We start from the raw sequence: 23,565 nt of genomic DNA, 5'->3' as shown, positions 1-23,565 counted from the left end.
CTTGTCCAAAATCCTCTTAAGGTGCAAGTCAGCAGCTAGCCCTACTAGCGCGCTACTACACAGTGCGGTACAGCAGGGCCTCCTTTTGTCCCAACAACACTGGAAATCCGCTGCATACACTGGCTTGGCTCCGCTTGGCTTGGCTGACTGAGGCGGCGGCTTTGGCTGCGGAATATTAAAATGCTCGACGTGTTAGTTTATTCTACGCGCCGCAGGGCCTGGTGTAATTCCTGCCGTCACGCTTTTTGTGATGAACATAGGTCTGTCTGTCTGTCTGTCTGTCTGTCTGTCTGTCTGTCTGTCTGTCTGTCTGTCTGTCTGTCTGTCTGTCTGTCTGTCTGTCTGTCTGTCTGTCTGTCTGTCTGTCTGTCTGTCTGTCTGTCTGTCTGCGGTGCTGGGTTTCTGTCTGTCGGGAGGTCGAGTCAAACATGGGTCATCATGTACATGGAGTGTGTTGTAAGTGTGAGGTGGAGCTCGACTAAAAACATGGATCGTGTATGCGCATGTGTGCGTGTACGTCACTAAATACATGGATCATGTAAGTTACACAAGGGTGTGTGTGTGCACAGTGGAGCTCCACTAACCTACACCTATCCATCAAACACACACATACACACACACACACACACACACACACACACACACACACACAAATGTGAATACTATGTGCACTATGTGAGCAAACAATACTGTCGGGTCATTTGTCAGAGCAGCTGAGGGGGAAAATATGAGTCATCGTGTAGCGTCTTCGAGAGGATGAGCTCTCCTCTCCCTTCATGCTTTACTTCCAAATCCTGTTTTACGGCTTGGCCATGTTATTCCTCAATATCCAGGCATTGCGCATGAGAGGGCAAAGATACAAGTTCACCTACGGTATGATGTCAATCACAGTGAATCAGCTCCAATCTAAATATAGCCATATTAGGCAATCGCAGCTCGGCAACACAACTCACACACACAACGGCTTACTAAAATACCTCTGACCTCACCAATACGAGCTTGTTTTTGCCAACAACACGCGAGCTAACAGGCGAGAGCTATGAAATTCCTCCATTTGAATTACACTATTTATTTGCTTGTTATAACAGGTTCCATTTTGGGGAGGTCGGGGGGGTTATGTTTGGAATTGCTGAGATAGTCCATGTATATGCTAGTTGTTAATGCACATGGTGTGTGTGTGTGTGTGTGTGTGTGTGTGTGTGTGTGTGTGTGTGTGTGTGTGTGTGTGTGTGTGTGTGTGTGTGTGTGTGTGTGTCCGTGCTAATCCTGTTACATAGATTTTTGACAAACTTGACTTGACTTGACTAGCCAAAACACTCTTCCTGGTATGGACTAATAAAACAACAATATCTTCCTCCATAACACCCAGGAGACTACTGCTTTTCACTCCAACCTTGATGAGCACGAAACGCAGCGACAGAACTCCAGCTAGGCGATAACTCTAATATTGCCAGCGTATTGCAAAAAAAAAAGAACCAGGACCAGGCCTGGGGGGTGAGGGGGGGATGATGTGGCCAGGCCTTCCTCGCTCTCGCTCTCTTCCCCTCACGCCACACCAGATTCATCACACAGGCCACACAACTTTCCCCCTGGCCAAGCTCACACCTCTGATTATGTCTTCTGACAGTGTGAGAGGGTGTGTTTGCATTGGTGCATTGGTGTATGGGTGTATGTGTGTGTGTGTGTGTGTGTGTGTACAGTATGTGCGAGAGAGAGAGGGAGAAAGATTGACACAAACGCGCATGCGCATACATACACGCACATGCGCGCGCGCACACACACACACACACACACACACACACACACACACACACACACACACACACACACACACACACACACACACACACACACACACACACACACACACACACACACACACACACAAAGACAGATTAAACTCAAACTGTGTGAGTCGAGCTGAAACACCTCCGATTATAACTGCACTGACCACCAACTTCCATTAACCCCTCCCAGTGCTGACTGCAGCCGAGGTGATGCACTGTGGCACTTGATGAATACAAATTTCACGTGAAAAGAAATAAAAACATCTCAGGGCCCAGATCTGTAAAATTAAAAAAATACAAAATAGCTGAAAAGTCTCTCCATTTATCTCCCATCCGTGGGAGCATTTTTAAGCAAGCGTCCTTATATTAGCTTAACTGCAATGACACACTGCTTCCTCTCGGTGCAAAATACAGCAGGCCTTCACTTCACTTGTCATCAGGCCTGACATTCTTACTCGTGATGCACCAGTCCAGTGGTATGTGACTGTGATAGAGCATCAGCGTCTGGGGAGAGGAAGCAGAAGCACACACTCCTCTATACTATACTACAGTGTTTCCCAACCAGGGGTACGTGGACCACCAGGGGTACGCGAGCACACCTCAGGGGGTACTTGGAAAATGTGATATTATCATATGGAGTGTAGTCACTTTGGGATAGGGAAACAGAAATAGAGCATGGGATGGGGTAGTCATCATATGACAAAATTGCTTAGGGGGTACGCAGGACAAAAAAGGTTGGGAATCACTGCTAACTTATACTATACTCTCCTCTCCTCTTTTCTTCTCCTCTCATCACCTCTCCTTTTCTCTCCTCTTCTCCCCTCCAACTCCTAGTGGAACTTCCAACTGCCTTCCTAGGCTATTGTACCGGGACATTATTGTCACATGCTTTTGATCATCAAGCACTTGTAGATGATCATGTCAACATGGACCACAGTACATTGTAACAAAAAAAAATGTCAAAAAGAAAAAAAAAGAATGTTCAAAAGGGGCACTTTTTTATCCAGTGAGGTAAAGGGGTAGGTGCTTTAGCACCACTTCATCCCTACTGTATCTGTGCATGCCTATGTTCCTAAGACCGTCTCAATATCCCTCTCCTCTCGACTATGCTTCCTCCGACCAGACCTCGGTCCGTTCTTGCTTTACGTCATGGATGACAACCAAATTGCAGTTTTATTCAATATTTCACAAAAAACATCATTCAGACATGACTTTCCCATTTGCAATCAGGAGAAAATGACTGGAGGAATGAATTTAAAGGCAGGAAGGCAGGCACAGCCCCATGAGTACGGTACTACCACTAGTTTGTGTTCCAAATACAAGCACCAACTTCCACAGCACAAAACGGCCTAGTTACAGAAACACACCAGCAATCGCTTGAACATGTTTGTGCTTTCGAAAAAGCATTTGAAAAGTACAACCATCAATCCAGGTAAAATACCAAGAACCATGACAAATCATGGCATGCTTACGTCACAACCCAGTGAGCCCTATAAAAGGAAGAAAGGAATGAAGAGGGAGAGGAGGAGAGAGAGATGAAGGAGAGGAAGACGAGGGTGCTGGGACAAGAGCAAGCCTGGCAAGCAGGCAAAACTATGCGAGCGAGCCGTGAGGGCTGGCTAAAGTAGAGAATTATGCAGGCAGGCTGTGTGTCACTGCTGGACCTAATTGGGCCCATTTATCTTCCTGACCCTGCTCCAGTCCAGTCATACCCGCTAAAGCCCCAGCTCCAGCCCTAGCACCAGCACCAGCCCCACCTCCACCCCCACCCCCCCCCCCCCCCCCATCCCTGGGCTCAGAGCAGCTCTCCGCATCCAGGTCGTTGGCTGTCATCTGTCTTAGTAGCCAGTACCACACAGATCAGGCCCCTGGCCTGGCCCTGGACACATGTGCGCACTGACTCACTCACTCACTCACTCACTCACGGCCAGCCCCACCAATCACCCCGCACTGCCAACAACAAGACACACCATTGTCCTACCAAGGCAAAGTGCAGTAACTATGCAAAACATTGAAACTGAGAAAAGGGCCTTCAAAGTGTCGGTATTGGGTTGGAATTGGATATCCGCAAATTTGACATAGCAATATCTCTAAAACGGGACACATTTGGACCATTAGGCCTTACTAGGACGGTCAAAAAGATGAGGCGCACACAAGGCTTGCAGGTTCAAAAAGTGTATTGTGGCCGACATATTAACAAAAGAAGTCAACGGAAAATATCTGGAGCTACAAACGTTTCGGACCTAGTCCATTATCAATGTCTCCAGTAGTGACCATAAGGCCTTGTCACAAGATAAAGGAGGCATCATAAACTAAATTCAGTTTTGTCACAATATATATATATACTGCACTTTGCCTTTGTAGGGCAGACAAGCCTCCTCCTCCTCACTCAGTCCAACAACTCAGCCCCTCGCTGTGCAAACTCAAAAGCTAGCAGCGTCGAAATGGAACAAGTAGAGCACAACATACTCTGCTCTGCTGCAAAAAAAAAATGTTTCACTTTCAGCTCGAAAAACATTCCACCAACCTTTTACAGGGTGCTCGCTCGTCAGATCAGATGCGTCAGATTTTTTGGCTTTGCCTGCGGAATAGCCAATGCAGCAGAGAGAGAGAGAGAGAGAAAAAGCCTGCGTGTGTGTGTGTGTGTGTGTGTGTGTGTGTGTGTGTGTGTGTGTGTGTGTGTGTGTGTGTGTGTGTGTGTGTATGTGTGTGTATGTGTGTCTGTGTGTGTGTGTCTGTGTGTGTGTCTGTGTGTGTGTCTGTGTCTGTGTGTGTGTGTATTGAACACTCAGCAAGGGCAATGAATAATTCAGGCGTGCAAAAGAATCGGGCTCTGGATTCACCAGGAAGGAAGGAACTCAGTTTCACATGACCTGTTCCTCTCATTTATTTATCAGCCTCAAATAAAGGTAAATGGGGGGGTGGGGGGTGGGGGTTGTAATTAAAGCGAAAGCAAAAGAAAGCCAAAAGCCCAACTGGGAAACTCCAACTCCCACTGTCATTGTGACACAGCACTCCACAGCACACAAACGTTCACTGCACACTGCACACAACAAAATTGCATTTATGCCTCACCCGTGCAAGGGGGCAGCCCCCAATGGCGCCCCTAGGGAGCAATGCGGCGGGACGGTACCATGCTCAGGGTACCTCAGTCATGGAGGAGGATGGGGGAGACCACTGGTTAATTACTCCCCCCCACCATAAGTAGTGACTGACTGGAATAGGATAGCGAGCAGCGCAAACTAACGAGGCCTACCACATCCTCTTGAGATGGGCCATAAAAAGGGAGAGTGGTACATGTTGCTTTGTACTACTAAGACATATTGAATATGTGCAATTTTGTCCATACGTGTAACTCCCTCATCCTCTTGCAATGGGACATAATGGGATGGGAATGGTGTGTGTGCGTTTGTGTGTGTGTGTGTGTGTGTGTCTTGTGTGTTGGACAGTGGTGGTGTGTTAGACTGAATGCACTTAGGCGTGTGCCTTGTGGGCTCCCAAGAGATGGAACGGCTCTCTGAGTGAAGGCAGTTGTCCGTCCATGCTTCGCGATGACATCTATTGATCCAACACCGCCTACCCTGCTTCACACACACACACGCACACACACGCGCACACACACACACACACACACACACACACACACACACACACACACACGCGCACACACACACACACACACACACATACACATACTTCCTAACTTCCTAAAAGGTCAGCTCCACCCGAGGAGACCTAGTAGACCCACCCCTAGGGAATACACACATGAGACCCCTAAGGAACTTTCAAAAAAAAAAAAAAAAAAACGGCCCTGCCGTGGCTCAAACAGTTAGGGCACTGCACTGGCACGCCAGGGAGTGGACCCGGGTTCCATTCCGATCCTCCCCCCGTCTCTCTCTTCCACTCACTTACGGTCACCATCTCAAACCGTTTTATCAAATAACGGTATAAAAAACCCAAAAATATATTGTAAAAAAACAAACAAAAAACACAAGTGCCAAAGAAACTAGCGATCTGTTCCGGCGTCCACCTATTTTGTTCTGGGGAGCAACTCTGCCCATTTCCCATCCAGGCTGCACAGGAAGTGTGTGGACTGTGTGCACGGAGCCAAACTTTGATTTGATTTGCACTCATCCGTTTACATAGACGATACGAGATAATGAGATACTGCAAGACTGGAGGGAGGAGGGAGACACGGGAGGGAGGAGGCGCGGAGGTGGTGGTGGTGTGTGGGGGGGGGGGGGGGGGATCTGTGGGAGTAAACACAACAAACAAACAGAGCCTAAAAACCTAAAAACCTTTCGCTCATCACCAGGTAGAGTAAAGCAGCTTACGCTCGCTCCTCTTATCAGAGCCTGCTTTGATTTTAGCCAGCCGTTACCACAGCCATATCAAACAAATGAGTCGAGTCCTACTCTGATGGACGGACAGACAGACAGACGGCTGGCTGGCGTGCCTGTGGTTAGGAGGACACAGGAGGTGATGGTTACATTACATTACACTTTTTTATTCTTTTTTGGCCATTTTATCCTTTTTTAATTTACATAGGACGGTGAAAGAGGGACAGGAAATGAGTGGGGAGAGAGAGAGTCAGGGAGGATCAGCAAATGACCTGGGCAGGAATTGAACCTGCATCGCTGGCGTAGTAACCCAGTGCCCTACCGTTAGGCAACGGTAGGACCACATTACATTTCACTTAGCTGACACTTTTTATTCAAAGCAACTTACAGTGTTGTATCGGATATTGTATACATTCCTTGGAGCAGTATGGGGTTCGGCGCCATGGAGCGCGGTAGGGAGGGAGTGGAAGGGTGGGATTCGAACCTGCAACCCTCTGATTTAAAGCCCATCTCCTTAACCACGAGACCATGGCTGCCACTGGTGATGGTGCACTGCACTGCAGGCCTGCAGCCCAGTCCTGCGCTGCTGTGATTTGCTTTAGCAAACAGACCAGATGCAGCGACAGCACGAGTTGAGCTTTGCATGCTCAGGATGGCTTCAGGAATGTGGCAAGTTTTGTTCTCGAACTTTATGCCACACTGCAGAATTACACAGGCACGACAGAAAGGGCCCAAGGCCAGGGATAATAGCAAGCAGAAGAAAAAGAAGAAGCAAAAGCAAAAGAATAAGAAGAACAAGAACACACAGGAAAAAACATCAACATCCCCATCATAAAATAATAATAATAACAAATCCAAATGGCAACTTGTAACAAGAGAACTGAACAGAACAGAACAGAACAAGAGATCACCACCACGGTTGATGGCAAATCACTTTCGGTAGCTTATACGACATCACATTCGGTAGCTTATTGACACCACATTTGAAGGACAGAAATCAACATGATTCCTAGACACACACACTGGCTAGGAGTGTGAGCAGCACGCAGGATTTGAGTGTCGTGCGGAGCAGTCAAAAAGGCAAAACTGAGGCCATGGTGCTAGAAGGCGTGGCAGTCAGGCAGGCAGTCAGTTACAATCTTGCCACCCTGCTGTTTTCCCAGCGGTCAGATTAGGAAAAATGTGCTTTGCTTATTTGCAAAGCCGGATTACGCCTTTTAATTTAAAACCCAAAACATAAATGGTCCAACATTTTTAAAAAAGCTAAAAGTTCAAGGGTTGCAAAAGAAAGAAGGTCCCAGTCCCACGCACACGCGCACGCGCACACACACACACACACACACACACACAAACACACACACACACACACACACACACACACACACACAAACACACACACACACATACGAGGAAATGACTGATTTGGGTCCTCAAACAGACAGACACACAAGACAGACAGGCAGAGAGGCGCGACCGCTAGTGCCCCTGTCATGCGCTTCTATTTCCGATCCTGACTCCCAGGCAGACAGGCAGGCAGAGAGGCACAGACAGGCAGAGAGAGGCACAGACAGGCAGACAGGCAAGGCATACAGAGAGGCAAGGCATACAGAGAGGCAGGCAGAGAGGCAAGGCATACAGAGAGGCAGGCAGAGAGGTAAGCAGTGAGGCAAGGCATACAGAAAGAGAGGCATGCAGAAAGGAAAGGCAGGCAGAGAGGCAGCCTTCTCTCCCATAAGCCCCCGGAGAAGGAAATAGGTCTGGTGGAGGCAGGCAGCACATCAGCACCCAGTACTCCCCAATCCAATCACACTCAATATAGGGCATTACAGAGCACAGCCCGGGCCGAGACCCAGACACTTCCACACGTGTGTTACCATTGATTCTACCTAAGCCACTCGGAAATACGTAACATATAGGCCTATAGGCTGCATCAGGAGGCTGTCAACCAAATATGGCCATAGGAAAGCAAACAACACACCTGGAAGTGGAGAAGTCTAACTTTCTTTATAACTTTCTTTATAACTTTCTTTATCGAATTCTGAGACTTCTTAATCGAATTCATAAACCAACTGAACTTAATAAGAGCAATGTTGTTGTAAAAACGAAGGACGCTGTAAAGGAGACAGTGTCAGAGGCAAGCTAAAGCCAACAGCAATATCGCCCTCCAATATTCATCTCAAATGTCCCTTTAAAGAAATTGTCCAACACGCACGCACGCACACACACACACACACACACACACACACACACACACACACACACACACACACGCTGCACACGCACGTGCGCGCTGCACACACGCGCTGCACACACGCGCTGCACACACGTACGCACACGCACACACGCACGCACACACACGCGCACACACACACACACACACACACACACACACACACACACAGACACAGACACACACAGCTTTGCCCCACCCACCACACCATTCTGCCCTGTCCTGTCCTGCATGTGAGAATTACAATCTCAAGAGAGGTCACATCAGCTTAATAACAGACCAACAATCACTCCACCCTCTTGGAGTGAATACCAAGCCAATAATGACCAGGAAAGCTCATATGGGGGGCACATATGAAGAACCTTTGCCATGTTTCCATTTACTACAAAATACAACAAAAAAATCTCTTTTTTTCCACAAAATTCGCATACAGTTACTTCAGTGGAGTAGCTGAAGGGAACTCGTCCTTGTAAATATGACATGGGTACGTGCCTGCTCTAGATTATACAACCTGGGAAACAGCTCAGTCTCATTTCACAGTGGTGAAACATGGATGGCTCAGGGCACAAGTTGACCTTGGCCTGCAATTTCCACCGAAAAACAGGAGCTCTTTGGGAACATGGTTGCAGTAGGCTACTGAGCTACAACACAGCACAATCTGATCCACTCCCGCCTGCCTGCCTGCAACACTGCCAGTAATTAGGAGATATGCTTGAGTTAAAACTGAGCTGGTTCAATGCCTCTTGCCTACCTGCTCCCTGAAGTCTGACTACTCCTCTGTCATCTGAAATGTCTCTTAAGGTTTTAGGGTCCCGAAAGTATGTTATGAATATTGCAAATGTCAAAAGCTAAGAACCACATTCTTGACATTTCCAAATAAGTAAACAGATCAACAGGGCAGGTTAGGTAGGTAGTAGGCTACTAATAACAGTGGAATGTGTGGTTCAACACTGGTTCAGTTTAGAGATAGAGCAAGTAGACAGACAGACAGCCTGAACGTGCGGTGTACAACCTTGCCAGAAAACACAATGCAAGGAGGTGTCAGCACTCGCCTTCTGCCTTCCTTGAGATTTCACAACAAACACGGTACTGTACTATTCACAGACAAACAACGCATCTAAACAAGCAATAGACACAAAAATACTTTTCCTTCCTGTCTTCCGCCCTCATTCCTTTCTAGACGCACATGTTCGCGTGTGAAATCCTTGCAGCGTTTCCTGAAAAAAAGTTGTCCATGGAATGGAATCGACACCCATTGCATTTCCCTTACAATACAGATATGAAAATATATCATTCACGTAACGACACGAAACACAACATGACAAGCTGACAAGCTGATTCCCATATGAAAAGGTTGGCTGCGTTTTATAAGATATACCGGTACATTGGGTTTACTTTATGATTTTCTTCAGGTAAAATCCACGTATTTCATAACGCACTCACTCTTTTGGTTGGGCGGGTTGTGGACCAACATTTGGGCCACACACAACACCAGCAGTTTTTCACTGCTGTTGGAAATTGTACAGTATAGCAAGGGCTCGTGAATAATTGTCATATCGCGTCTTATTAACGCTATGTTAAATCAAACATAGACAAAACACAAATCCCCAAAACCCATCATCCAACCCAAATAGCAAAACAAACACACACATGCATCGGGCGGATTAAAAGGTCTGATCCCCGTTTAGACTACACCTTGCGTGTAGGCTACTTTCCAATACGCGAGACGTTAAATCCTGGTGGTGGTACAATACCTTCGGATAGCTCCAGCTCCAGCTCCGCGAGTTTCTCTCGAACCTCCGCCGGGAGAGTCATTGCAATTGCCGGGGTCGGCTCCATCATCATCATTAGTAATCCAGTGGAGTTTCGTTCTGCCATGACGATCCCGGCTCGCACTGAGTACTGTAATTCACTGGATTGTGAATAGTCCCTCCTGAAATTGTTCAACGAGTGAGGAGTGGTGGTGGGTGGTGGTTCCCTATTGCATGCAGATGTGAGATGGTTCCACGGAGCGGTTGCATAGGCTACTGCTCGCTAGCACGGCTAGCAACACTACCCTCTTGACATCAAGACAGGAACAAAGACGCATCGAAATTCGTTTGTCACTGTACCGCAGATTCTGTTCGCGCCCTCTTCTCACAATCCATAAACGACAGACGGTCATAAACTCATTCAACTCGAGTCTTCAGCGTGCCGCCATTGCAGCAGTGCAACAGCAGCCAGCCCTGACACTGCGCGTGCACTGTGTGTGTGCCTGCCCTGCGCGCTATCGCCCTCAAACTCACCTAGATATTGCTGCTATGACATTATCATACTTCAGAACTCGCCCTTTGAAAATGTTAGTCTTAGCTTAGGCCGTTTAAATATGTAGTTGAGCGAGAGTTGAGTTGACTATGACTTGTGCAGTAGGCTACCTTTAGGACTAACTCACCTTTGAAATTATTGTCTGACTACATTGTGAAACTTTATGGATATTATTTGGTGATTGTATCAGCAGATCGGTGGTCTGCATTGACTGCAATTTGTATAAACGCTGACTCCTATGGCACGCCAGGTCTACATAATTACCAATGAGAAAGTGAACATAATGCTCAAAAATCTCTGGGTGTGAATAATGTTAAGGTTGAATATGGTAAAATGTTTGAAGTGCCATACCCAAGTCTAGTGCAAAATGCAAGGTCAGAGTCAGCCTTATTGTTAAGAATGAAAAAAACCTAATGCATAGGCCCAAATACTTTTCAAATTATGCAGAGGTGTTCTTATTGTCACCACATTTCAATTCAAATGTCAACGTCGCCCTCAGGCGGTACAATGTCGGTACCGCACCCTAGCGCAGAGTGAAGAAAATTAAATAGTCCTACCCAGGCAGCATGTGTAACACTCTCTCTCTCTCTCTCTCTCTCTCTCTCTCTCTCTCTCTCTCTCTCTCTCTCTCTCTCTCTCTCTCTCTCTCTCTCTCTCTCTCTCTACATAGCTGGCAGAGTGAAGAAATAAAAGTCAGTTAATAGGTTACCAAATCTTCAAAGACGCATCTCCTTATACATATTATGCCAGTAACCTACAATAACCTGTACCAATATTATTGAAAACTGATTACTTTTATTTAAGTTCATTTTCAGTCATTGGTGTCTAGAGCAACCATATAGAGGATGTATTATGTCACAACATTTAAAAGAAAGAAATACATTAATGCATGTGGCCACAAAAATGCTGGACTGAGGTAGAATTTAAAAAAAAAAATGGTGTCATGCCTTAATCATGTTAGCTGCCCTAACAAGTAGGCCTACAATGTCAGCAAAAAAAACATTAAAAAAAATAATTCAATAAATATAAATGCCTGATAAAGGCATGACTCCATTTGTCCTTATTGGTAACACTTTAGAATAACTACCCCTAAAAGCTTTATAAACACTTAATTAACACATATTAATGAACTGATAATAAACAAAATATTAGCAAATGTTTGTAAATGGAAAAGAAATGAATTATGACTGCACAGTGGAATGGGAATCATATTCTACTGGATGAGTTTTACATGTGTTTGCATGCTGAATATTTCTCTATCCATCCAGTGGTTTCATGCCTTCTGGTCATTAGAGACCTTAGGACCAATGTAACTGTGTCTGCTGTGTTAACATACTATTTCTTACTCATTTACAAGCATTATTTTATGTTTTATTGCTAAATAGTTCATTATATATAACGTCTTTATAAACCTTTTTAGGAGTAGTTATTCTAGAGTGTTACCTCATTATCAACTTAATCCAAAACAGGTAGGCCTAAGTCTCCATCTCAATAGAGATGAACATGTTCAAGACAACACATAATTAAGCTTCCACATTAATTATTTGCTCTTACATTTGCATCAAAACTTGTTTTAAAAGTCAACAATACTATTTTAAGATATGGCTAAACTCAACTTCAGTAGTGACTGTGGTTAAAGTCTTGTCAAAGATCCCAAAGGCGCTACTGAAGTTGAGTTTATCCAAAAGTGAGTTTAGCTGAAAGTGACTTTTTCCTTGAGCCAAAGTGCACCTGCTTGGCAGAAAAAAAGTAAAGTAGCACTCCTTGACGACCAGTACTGCCAAGTGAAGAGTTGTTTTTTTAGTATCTGTCAACAATACTATGTCAGAACAAGCATTTTTCGTAGTGTGTGCCTCAGATCAAGGCCGTACGTTCCTGTTGGGTTCCTTTCATTGTGTTCGAAAATCTTCTGATTTATCTCCATATGAACATCAAGGAAGTTCCTCTTTCTGCAACATAAAAATAAAGCCTTTATCCAATGTATTTTTGGCTATTGATTTAAAGACTGTTTAAAAGTCAGCTGAAAATAAAACAAGCAATGCCATACTGTAGATATCATTAGACAGACTCAGAAATTCCAATGGAAATCACTAACATTCAATTTGTAGTAAGGGCCTCTGCACATCGGTTACACCAAAAGTGCGGCGTTCTGCTCTGCCAATGAATATCTGTGCCGGTGTGCGGAGTTCTATTGAAAACAGTGGAATCAAATGTTGGCAGAGCAGTGCGCCGCACTTTGGCGGAAACGGTGTGCAGAGGGCCTTTTAGTCAGCGAGAATGAAAATCATGACAATCAAATAAAACATGAGTGGAGGGGTGTTGGTGACATATGAGTGGCACAGAACTGAAGTGGCGTGGTGTAAGGGGTAAACATGACCATGTATGGGCAAGCGGCAGTTACAGGGCTGAATCAAGAGAATCAAGAATCAAGAGCTTCTTATTGTCATTAACGGAATTGCGTTTGGAGTACACTGTCGACGTACTCAGTGAATAATAATTCACTAATAGTGAATAATAGTGAATAATAATTCACTAAAAACATGTTATTCATAAAAATAAAAATAACTTTCAAATTGGACAACAATGGACTAAACTAAAGAGTGATTCTCATGTCTAAAATGTTATAATAATTTTTAAAGACAAAGTTACGGCCCTGCAGTGATTCACACTGGTAGGGCACTGCACCCCGGGCACCCCCATTTGATTCCGACCCGAAGTCAATTCCCGATCCTCCCCATCTCTCTCACTCGCTTCCTGTCAACGATCTCAAAACTGTCCTATCGAATAAAGGCATAGAAAACCGCCAAAAAAAGACAATGTTACCTTCTTTGTCCATTCAGCAGTGAGGACTGCAGTGCTTGCAGGTACACTGACTGGTGGTGTAGCTCTTGCAGTGCTGACTCCTGTGTCCAGCAGTGGCTCCAGAAGACGTCTGCGGTCGTAGGGATGCTGGGAACCTCATGACCCAGAGCCGGCCCATCCGTCTCCAGACACGGGTCCGAGTAACTGTGGTGGTAGCCAGAGCGCCGCTCAGACGGCACGACAGGCTCGGAGACGTTATAGCCGTTGATGAAGAAGAGCTTGGGTTTGCCCGCCAACGCTGGGCAGGCGACGGAGTGGAAGAGCCCCCTGATGGTGTCCAGGTCCAGCCAAGGGCCCTGGGGGGGCCCCGTACCCAGCAGGCGGGCCCCCGAGCTGCGGCTGATGATACAGCAGGCGAACGCGTCGGCACAGCGGTGGTGGGGCAGCTGAGACGCCTCTCGCAGGACGGACAGGCACTCGGCCACGCTCAGCAGCTGACGCAGGATCACATGGAAGTGGAGAGCCTTGAAGGTCTGCTCCAGACGCTCTGTGGAGAGCAAACAAACAATGTAGGACACTTGAGTTGAGGCACTTCTGATTGCTTTTTCCAAAATAAATGGGCATATTTTGAAGTCAAATGAAGCCCTAGTACTAACAGAATGTACGTAGTTGAACAAATCAGCAAACGCTTAGAGAGTCTGACTTGTAGCCCTAGAGTTGCTGGTTCGAATCTGGGCACTGCCAGGTGGGTGGAGGCAGTGAATAAGCAGTGCCCCCATCCTACCCTAATATCATACCCTGAACACGAGACCGTGCACCCACACTGCTCCCTTGGGGCGCCACTTGGGCTGCCCCTTTACAAAACCGTGAAGAGGATCACGGGACTGATGAGGGGATTTCCCTAGTGGAACTTTCACTTCCACCTTAACTACGACAGCAAGTAGGCGGCTGGGTAAAATGCCCACTGTGTTATCCTGTACAGTTCTGCCACAAAATGCACGTGCCATGGAGCCAACAGAGTCTATGCATTTCTTCCCTGCATACGTTTGGTTGCATGGTCCTAAGCCAGATTTGCTGTTAGATTGCACATTTACTTCAATCCATTCTCTCATCCTTTACCCTCCAAAGCAACTCGTTACAGAATATTATTGATGTTTAGATTAGCAAGTACGTCGTCACACTGACAGAGCAATTTGTGCCTGAATATATCTGAATATACAGTGCCCTCCATAATTATTGGCACCCCTGGTTGAGATGTGTTAAAAGCCTTAAAATAAATTCAGTGTTTATTGCAGAAGAATACTGTCACACTGAAAATTGTAGGAAAATGTAGCCTTCAACTCAAATGAATTGTAGGGAAAAAAAAAATCCCTGACTAAAAAATAATTATTTTTCATTAAATCACCTGTTCCACAATTATTGGCACCCTTAACAATTCCCAGGAAATAAATATAATTGAAGCATTTCTGTCATTTCTACAGTAGTTTACAAAGTTTACCAGAGTATGTAGGAACATTTAATTAGTAATTCATCACTTCCTGTTTCCCTGGGGTATAACTATGACGTGACACCGAGGCCATTTCTCTTATCCACTCTTAAACATGGGAAAGACAAAGGAACACAGCATACAAGTGAGGCAGATGTGCGTCGACCTTCACAGGTCAGGCAGAGGCTACAAGAAGATTGCCACTCAACTGCAGCTGCCCATATCTACTGTGAGAGGAATAATTAAGAAGTTCAAAACAACTGGAACAGTGGTAAACAAGCCTGGACGAGGACCCAAGTTTATTTTGCCACCACGCACAGTGAGGAGGATGGTAAGAGAAATCAAAATATCTCCAAAGCTCACTGTTACAGAATTACAACAAATGGTAGCATCCTGGGGTCACAAAGTCTCCAAATCAACCATCAGGCGCCGTCTACACGCCAACAAGCTGTTTGGGAGGCATGCACGGAGAAAACCTTTCCTCACCCACAATCATAAACGCAAACGTCTGGAGTTCGCCCAGCGGTATTGGGGCTTCAACTGGGACCGTGTGCTTTGGTCAGATGAGACCAAGATTGAGCTTTTTGGCAACAAACACTCTAAGTGGGTCTGGCGTGCCACGAAAGATGCGCATGCTGAAAAGCACCTCATACCCACTGTGAAGTATGGGGGTGGGTCAGTGATGCTGTGGGGCTGTTTCGCTTCCAAAGGCCCTGGGAAGCTTGTTAGGGTGCATGGCATCATGAATGCTTTGAAATACCAGGACATTTTAAATCAAAATCTGTTGCCCTCTGCCAAAAAGCTGAAGATGGGTCGTCACTGGGTCTTTCAGCAAGACAATGACCCTAAACATATGGCCAAATCTACACAGAAATGGTTAACCAGACACAAAATCAAGCTCCTCCCATGGCCATCTCAGTCCCCAGACCTCAACCCCATTGAGAACCTGTGGGGTGAGCTGAAGAGGAGAGTACAGAGGAGAGGACCCAGGTCTCTGGATGATTTAGAGAGATTCTGCAAAGAGGAATGGCTGAAGATCCCTCTTTCTGTCTTTTCCCATCTTGTGAAACATTATAGGAGAAGATTAGGTGCTGTTTTGTTGGCAAAAGGGGGTTGTACAAAATATTAACAACAGGGGTGCTAATAATTGTGACACACATTATTTGATGTCAAATAATTATTTCTTTATGTGGGATTTTTTCCCCACTGAATAAATGCACTTGTATTGAAGGTTGGATTTTTCTCTTTTTTTCCATTAAGGTCCCATATTATTTAGAGAAAAATAATAATAATTGGAAGCTAAAAAACACATCTCAACCAGGGGTGCCAATAATAATGGAGGGCACTGTATCTGTATCTATTCTACCATACACAGACAAAGTGCAATAACTACATATTTTGTCAAAATTGAATTTAGACTGATAATGGTTTTCATTACACCTCCTTTATCATGTGACAAAACTTTATGGTCCAAATGTGTCCCTTTTAGAGATATTGCTATGTCAAACTTGCAGCAACTGCAGTATCCAACCTAATAAGGGTCCTTTACAACATCCTGGTCCTCAGCCTGTGCTTGTGGCCTCGCGCTTCACGTGAGGCCCCGCCTCCGTGAAGAAAACAATAAGGTTTCCCCCCGCTGTCAACATAGCCGCAACAAATGTTGGGGGACTTCTCCCCTTTCAACATCCAGACTGACTGCAAATAAGAAAATTAACTTTCAATTGCGTTTTGGCGAGATATTGAATTAAACTTCTGTCGTCAATGACGCGACAATATCACGAGGCCATAATCACTTGGGGAGAACAGGGGTTAGGATATTGAAAGAACCCCAAGTCTTTGAAGACATTTTCTCCGTCTTAATGTTGGCGTAGTTCCCTTTGTTGGGCAGTATTGCTGCTGTCAGTCAGGCATACATACCAGCTACTACTAAATGATGTGAGGTGCATAGCAATTTAAGGTTTTATTGGGTATTCTAGTATTTGTATGTGGGTAGATGACGTGACGTGTAAATTTTGCTGTCGCAGGCTCTTAAAATTAAGTAAATTCATGCTTTCAAAACTGTCAATGCTTTAAATGATTAAACTAATGTCGTTGTTGTGAAAAAGTAATGTGTAATATATACAGAGCTTAAATAAGTATACTTAATTTTGAGTCAAATGTCACATTTGTCCTATGGTGTGACTGAGGCAAGCCTGGTTCTCCATATTAAAACATTTTTAAATAAATAATCAAAGCTCAGTAATTTGTCTAAACAACCCTGGCATGTTTTTCAAGGTGTCTATTTTAGCAAGTGGCAATGCTTAATTTTTTCCCTGTTTTTCTGAGACCGTATGGACTTATGAAACTTTGTCGCAGAAAACAATGTCCTGTGGTGTGACATCATATTTTTGGTTAATTCTGTGGATAATTATCTATTGTTGAAGCTCCAGCGGTACATAAAGTGACTTTAGACCCTTAAGAAGCCAATGGCAAGGGTGGATTTTAGATTTTTCTCTCAGAGTTCTTCAGTCAATCAATTATGTTTTGCTACCACAAGATGTATTAGTTTTGTAGTCCTTTGGTGTGACAGCCATAAAATACATTTTGACAATAGTGTATATTTTTCATATTTTTTTCTTATGTAGATGTATGAAAATGCATCTTACTAAAGGTGAAATTGTATTTCAGTTGGCAACGACATGGCTTTAAATTAACTCAAAAGCTCAAAAGTCCTATGGTGTGATGGTAAAAGTCCTATGGTGTGATGGTAAAAGTCCTATGGTGTGACACTTTGGAGTATCACACCAAAGGACAAACAGGTCACACCAATGGACTAGATATTTGAGAAATAGCTTTTAAAACAACTGGTAGTACATATTTTGTTTTGTTTTGTTGTTTGACTAGATAAATATTGTGTATTCAAATTACTTATTCCTTTATTGGCCTTTGGAATTTATACTTTGATGCATTGTTCATGAACATTTGCTGTTGATTTTAGATACTGTCAAATGATATAAAATGTCATTAATGGTGCTTTGAAACCACAAAATATAACGGTAACAGTGAAGGAAAGATCAGTGAGAGAGTATATAGAGGAGTATAGATGAATAAAGTATGCTGTGGAGAGCTCAATATACAGCATACAGTAAATGTGCTGTCCGGCTTGAGATACCAAACAGGCACTGGCCACTACACACTACAGGTTCAATGGTGTGACAGTCATAGCATACCTACAAAAGTGTGATGGTCATGCCAAGGTCACACTTCAGTATGAGTCTTATGAGCTCTGCAGGTTACATTTAATGACCGCATGGCTGTCATTAAGAGTTACGATAGGCTGATAATCAACGATTCAAAGACTTATAAGTGTAAAGTGTAGGTCCATATTGACTACAACATTATATTATGATCAAAAGACAAAATAATCATGTTGATATATTTGTTTCTGGCTCAGTTTTGCATTTCTGTCCTTTAGCGTGACATGAATGTCCTACGGTGTGACATGTTTTAAACGCTCAAATATTTGTTTGAGCTAAACAATATGTTTGATAAACACTGAATATTGCATTAGGGAAGAACAAATTATCGTCCCTGAAAAGTTAGTATAAATTCGGTTAGTATAAATTTTGAACATTTAAAAGAAAGATATCCCTGTTTTTCCTCGAAGGTTTCTAATAATCTCACATCTAATGGGGAAAAAAATACTTAAATGGTAATTTCTCATTAAATTAAGACTTTAAAAAAATGCAATAAATATGAAGAGTGAAACAATGTTCATATAACTCCATCAAGCCATTTCTACATTACTTAATATATTTATTTCTTAACGTCACACCAAAGGACATATTTTCGGCAAATTGCTTTATCAACGTAAATAAGTAATCAATGAATAGACCAGCATTGTGACCACTTGGATTTTTTGAAAGATTAATTGCTGCACTACGTAGACATATACTTTTTTCCCTCATAAACAATGTTTTGTGAAAAAAATGTTTTTTGCTGCCTATCCGTCATCTACCCATGTGTCAGTGTGATAATGATTAGCTTGGCCATCCATAAACCTCCAGTCAATTCACACTGGTAAAACCAGGCAAGGAAGTGATGAATATAGTGTTCTTATCTAGTGCATACGTGTTATATGCATAGCCTACAATCCCTTTATAGGCCTACATATTATTATTATATAAAATGGTTGCCCCAAGTGCATGTGCAAGGTAAAATAGTGTATTTATAAACTTGTAGTGATGTGAGACTTACAGTGTTTCTGGTATATTGCCTAGGGGGCACCTTAGACTTAAGTACTACTTAAAGGTGGGGTTGTCATATATGATGTCTATGGGAGTCCCCAACGTGATGTCATAATCAAATTGTTGGCAAACCTGCAACCCCACCTTTAAGAGTTTTTGGGAAACGCAGCCCACGTCAATAATTCATTGCGTCTGACCAAACCAATAACACCATACTATACAAGTAGTGTCAATACACTCTTCCACTGAAGTATAACTCATCTCTTATACAAATATAACTCACATAACTGTGTGGGCAGCTGTGGCCTAGTGGTTAAGGAGATGGACTTTTTGATCAGAGGATTGCAGGTTCAAATCCCACCGTTTCACTCCCTATCTCACTCCATGGCTGAGGTGCCCTTGAGCAAGGCATCTAACCCAACAATGCTCCAGGGACTGTAACCACTACCCTGTACTTAAAAAAACTAACTGTAAGTCGCTTTGGATAAAAAGCGTCAGCTAAGAATAATGTAATGTAATAACTCACATAACTCCACTCATGCTCACCTCCATCATTGCCAACACAGTCGAGGATCAGACACACTCCGCGGGGCTGAGCCTGCATTCTGTACGTGTCCATTGAACACTGCGGCGCAGGCGGCCTCACCTGTCTCACCTCATTTCTGGTAGTGGAGATATTGGTAGTTTCTGGAGAGAGAAAAGAAACCAACAGTCATAATGACATTCAAAAACTGACACGGAAGCTTAGTGACCATAAATTCAGACTGAAATTCACAAGTATGAAGCAATAAGAACACGTGATTTAGATAGTATATTTCATAACATGACTCATCAGATGAAACAACATTGTCGTGCTTAATTTAAGTATGGTTCAGGAAATAAGGTCAATAAATAGCCTAAGCAATAAAGTTTCTCTTACGGTAATGTCTAGGTAGTTCCCACGTCATTGAAACCACAGGGGAGGAACCAGACTCTGCTACTGACTAGAAAGAATGAATTGAAATTCCCATGAGTGACTAGAAAACTGAACTAGTTTCTCCAAAACAGCTGCAGTAACACTATGACACACACGCTCAAGCCAGGAAAATGTTTCCTGGTAGCTTACTCACCTTTTTGAGAAGCTGACCAGTGCTGGTTTGATTTCCCACTGAAATCCCTTTTGTTGTTTCCACTGTAACAGAATTTTCAATACAAAACTAAATTTACACTGACATCTACAATATTGTTGGTCAAATCAGAATGAACAGAATTGTGGAATAGAAAGTTGTAACTAATCAATGGCATGTTATGTTATAGCATATGTCCATAGAGAGTCCAGCACCAGTCACTTGTTGGAGGTAAGCTTGTGTGAGTGACACTTACCTCTAGTCTTGTACTGGTTGATTTTCTTCACAAGGTCAATGCGCTTTATGTCCCTGAGACACTGTTCTATTAAGTCTATGCTCTCACTTGACACTTCACCTTGCTTCTCAAGTTCACTTACGATGTCCAAGAAACTCTGGAATGTAAAATACGACAAAATCATTATTATTATTATATTAAGTGCATATCACCACATATATTAGGCTATATAGGCTATATCACCCTATATATAGTTTATGTACCTAGGCTATATTTATTTATTTTTATATTTCTGTATTTATTTATTTTGTTTACTTGTCTTTGTTAATGTATTGGCTGAGAGCAAAGCCTATACCTTCATTCCATCTCGTCTCTCTCTTGACAAGGAGTTGCTGAGCAAAAACACTATGGAGCTCAGATCATCTGCTCCAATATTTTCACTGATATCAACCATGAGGACTCTGGTGAATTAATGAATGGATGGGTGAATGAATGAATGAATTAGTGGATGGGTGAATGAATGAACGAAGGAAGGAATGCATGAATGAATAAATGAATGAATGAATGAATGAATGAATGAATGAATGAATGAATGAATGAATGAATGAATGAATGAATTAATTAATGAATGAATGAATTAGCAGCAGCAATAACAACAACAATAATTCACCTCATATTTCAATGAGAAACGTCTGCAGTGAGTTTATGTAGCCAACACAAGGTCAAATATGTTGTGTAAAAAAAAAATGAATTACCTGTAGTCTGAGACAAACTGAACTTGTTTCAGCATCACTTCAACTTCAGTCCTGCTGGAGCGTAAAATCCTCTTTAGAATATCGTAACGCCTCATCCTGAACATGAGCTCCGTCAAAAGCAAATTAACATCTTTTGCATTTGACATACATTTGTCAGTCAATACATCCCTGACATCTGACGTGCGATAATGAACATCCTCCGCTCCAGTTAAGTACAATAACGTTTTGCACTCCGCACTGTCAAGACTTTCAGCGATATTATTGATGGTTTGCGTTAGGGTCATTCTGCCTGTTTACAGAAGTTGTTAACTCGATGTAGGTTATAACAGCACTATGAGCCTATGCGGAAACACACGACAGAAAGGTAGCCTGATTTATGTTGTCAAATTCGCATCACGGAAGCCCCGTGATGTCACCCACACTTCCTCTGGAGTTCCCACTCCCCTGATGACTTCTGTTCTTGTGAAAAAGAAACTAGGCCTACCCTACATGGCTATGACGACAGGTCGGTGGAGGAAAAGGCCCACATCCTTTTTTTATCCTTACACATCACTAACCTAGTAGCCTACCATGCAATTTCAGCCACCTAAAAAAAAATTCAAAGTAACCTATTTTTTGATCTGAAACTAACACTTGAAGGACATTTTAATAGTTGTCCTCGCAAGGTTCAACACTGAGGTTGTGTTTTGTTATCTACAACATTTATTTACTTTCACTTCTTGCCTGTATTTGCTCAGGATGATGGCCTTTTGTTGCCTGGCTCTGGTCTGGGAGCATGTAACAGGATTCCATTTCTCCAGTCAAAAAAAAAGCATTTATAGGCTTCAATCAACAAATTCCCTCAAACTATTTTTTGTCTGTTGATCCCTAAAGCGTCAATATCTATATTCACCCTTTTCAACGTCAAAGTCAAAAAGGCAAAGTCAAAGTGTAGCACTTTATTGTCAAAAATCTAATAGTGGTTTGCACAGAAAATGTAAATAGGCCTATGATTTGACCAATCTCCAATGTAGAGTTGAGTAGCGTACTTTTAAGATGTCTATCTGAAATTAAGATGTCTGTCAGCTTGCATAAACACAAAAACATACCAAGACCTAATTAGGCTATTTCACATTACAGTAAACATTGCACACACTTGAGTACAGTCAGCTTTAAAGCGGTTCACACACACACACACACTTTTTTACTTAGTTTGATCGGTCAGCCGCATGGAAGGCGAGTGCCCTACCGGTTGGCCACGGCAGGGCCAACTCTTTCAGATTGTAACATGTGAAAGCAGTTTTTTTATGATTGTTTTTTGCACAGCTCAGTCCACTAGTTTCACATTTAAATGCCACATATTGCAAGTTCACTGTGAAGCAGAGGAGCAGCCACCATGTTTGACCTAACTATGGTTATACTTGTAGCCCAAAGGTTGCCAGTTCGAGCCCCAACTCGGCAGGTTGGTGAGGGGGAGTAATTAACCAGTGCTCTCCCCCATCCTCCTCCATGACTGAGGTACCCTGAGCATGGTACCGTCCCTCGCACTGCTCCTTTGGGGTGCCATTGAGGGCTGCCCCCTTGCACGGGTGAGGCACAAATGCAATTTCGTTGTGTGCAGTGTGCAGCACTTGTGTGCTGCGGAGTGCTGTGAGCTGCTGCCAGACATACAGGTACGTTACAGGGCTCTGTGCACAAGAACAAACTGGCTACAGCTTTTTTTTTTATCAAAAAGCCATCTGCACACTAAATCTTGCACAGATAACAGCGCTGTGAACATTCATTATGCCTATGTGATGTGTAGGCCTATATGTGTGTATGTGTGTATGGTTTGTGTAACGGAGACCAACTAGTAGAGTTGGCATGGAACGTTAGTAAAACCTCTCTCCCTGAGCCTTATACAGTGTCGATGCCATTGGGTTGGGGGACTAGTCCTTTAGTCCAGCTGTATCATACTGTGCCTCCCATTTCCGGACCGTTGTGGTTGACAAGGTCGTAGGTTCGCATCCCTGAGGGAGACGAACAGGTGCAAGATGACCTCCATCACATTTGTCTGTGTCTGTTCTCATTATTTATTGCAGTTTTTTATTCAGTGTTACAGTGGGCCTATTCTCTTTACTGCTTTATAGTTTGTACGCACCGGGAGCATCTGCACTTTACACATTTCGTTGTACCTGTCCAATGTCAATAAAAAAACACATTCATTAATTCATGTCAGGTCCAAAATTTGTTTGGACCAGTATACTAAATACAATATATATTTTTATTGTAAGAAATGTTGCAGGCCTATTGTTTCATTCCAGACAGCCAAAATC

At 43.5% G+C, this 23,565-nt stretch overlaps 2 protein-coding genes across 9 annotated transcripts in view; both read right to left on the bottom strand.

The window, feature by feature from the left end:
- Positions 1-10,608, bottom strand: part of dip2a (disco-interacting protein 2 homolog A) — a 219,551-nt gene extending 208,943 nt beyond the window's left edge. For all 8 annotated transcript variants that reach the window (XM_063213515.1, XM_063213517.1, XM_063213516.1 and 5 more), the window contains exon 1: positions 10,112-10,608. In XM_063213515.1, the coding sequence (XP_063069585.1) occupies positions 10,112-10,235 (124 nt within the window). In that variant the 5' untranslated portion in view covers positions 10,236-10,608. The remainder of the gene's footprint in view (positions 1-10,111) is intronic.
- Positions 10,609-11,491: 883 nt separating this feature from the next.
- On the bottom strand, positions 11,492-21,599 carry LOC134460900 (CASP8 and FADD-like apoptosis regulator). Its single transcript, XM_063213512.1, has 8 exons — positions 21,272-21,599; positions 20,872-20,977; positions 20,538-20,673; positions 20,285-20,346; positions 20,095-20,158; positions 19,722-19,862; positions 13,485-14,010; positions 11,492-12,610 (listed from the first exon to the last, which is right to left on the bottom strand). Exons 1-8 carry the CDS (start codon positions 21,553-21,555, stop codon positions 12,481-12,483), a joined length of 1,449 nt encoding a protein of 482 aa, XP_063069582.1. The 5' UTR covers positions 21,556-21,599; the 3' UTR covers positions 11,492-12,480.
- Positions 21,600-23,565: the final 1,966 nt, after the last annotated feature.

Source organism: Engraulis encrasicolus, chromosome 13, assembly GCF_034702125.1.
Source record: "Engraulis encrasicolus isolate BLACKSEA-1 chromosome 13, IST_EnEncr_1.0, whole genome shotgun sequence".
Lineage (NCBI taxonomy): Eukaryota > Metazoa > Chordata > Actinopteri > Clupeiformes > Engraulidae > Engraulis > Engraulis encrasicolus.
This window is presented reverse-complemented; position numbering and strand designations above follow the sequence as displayed.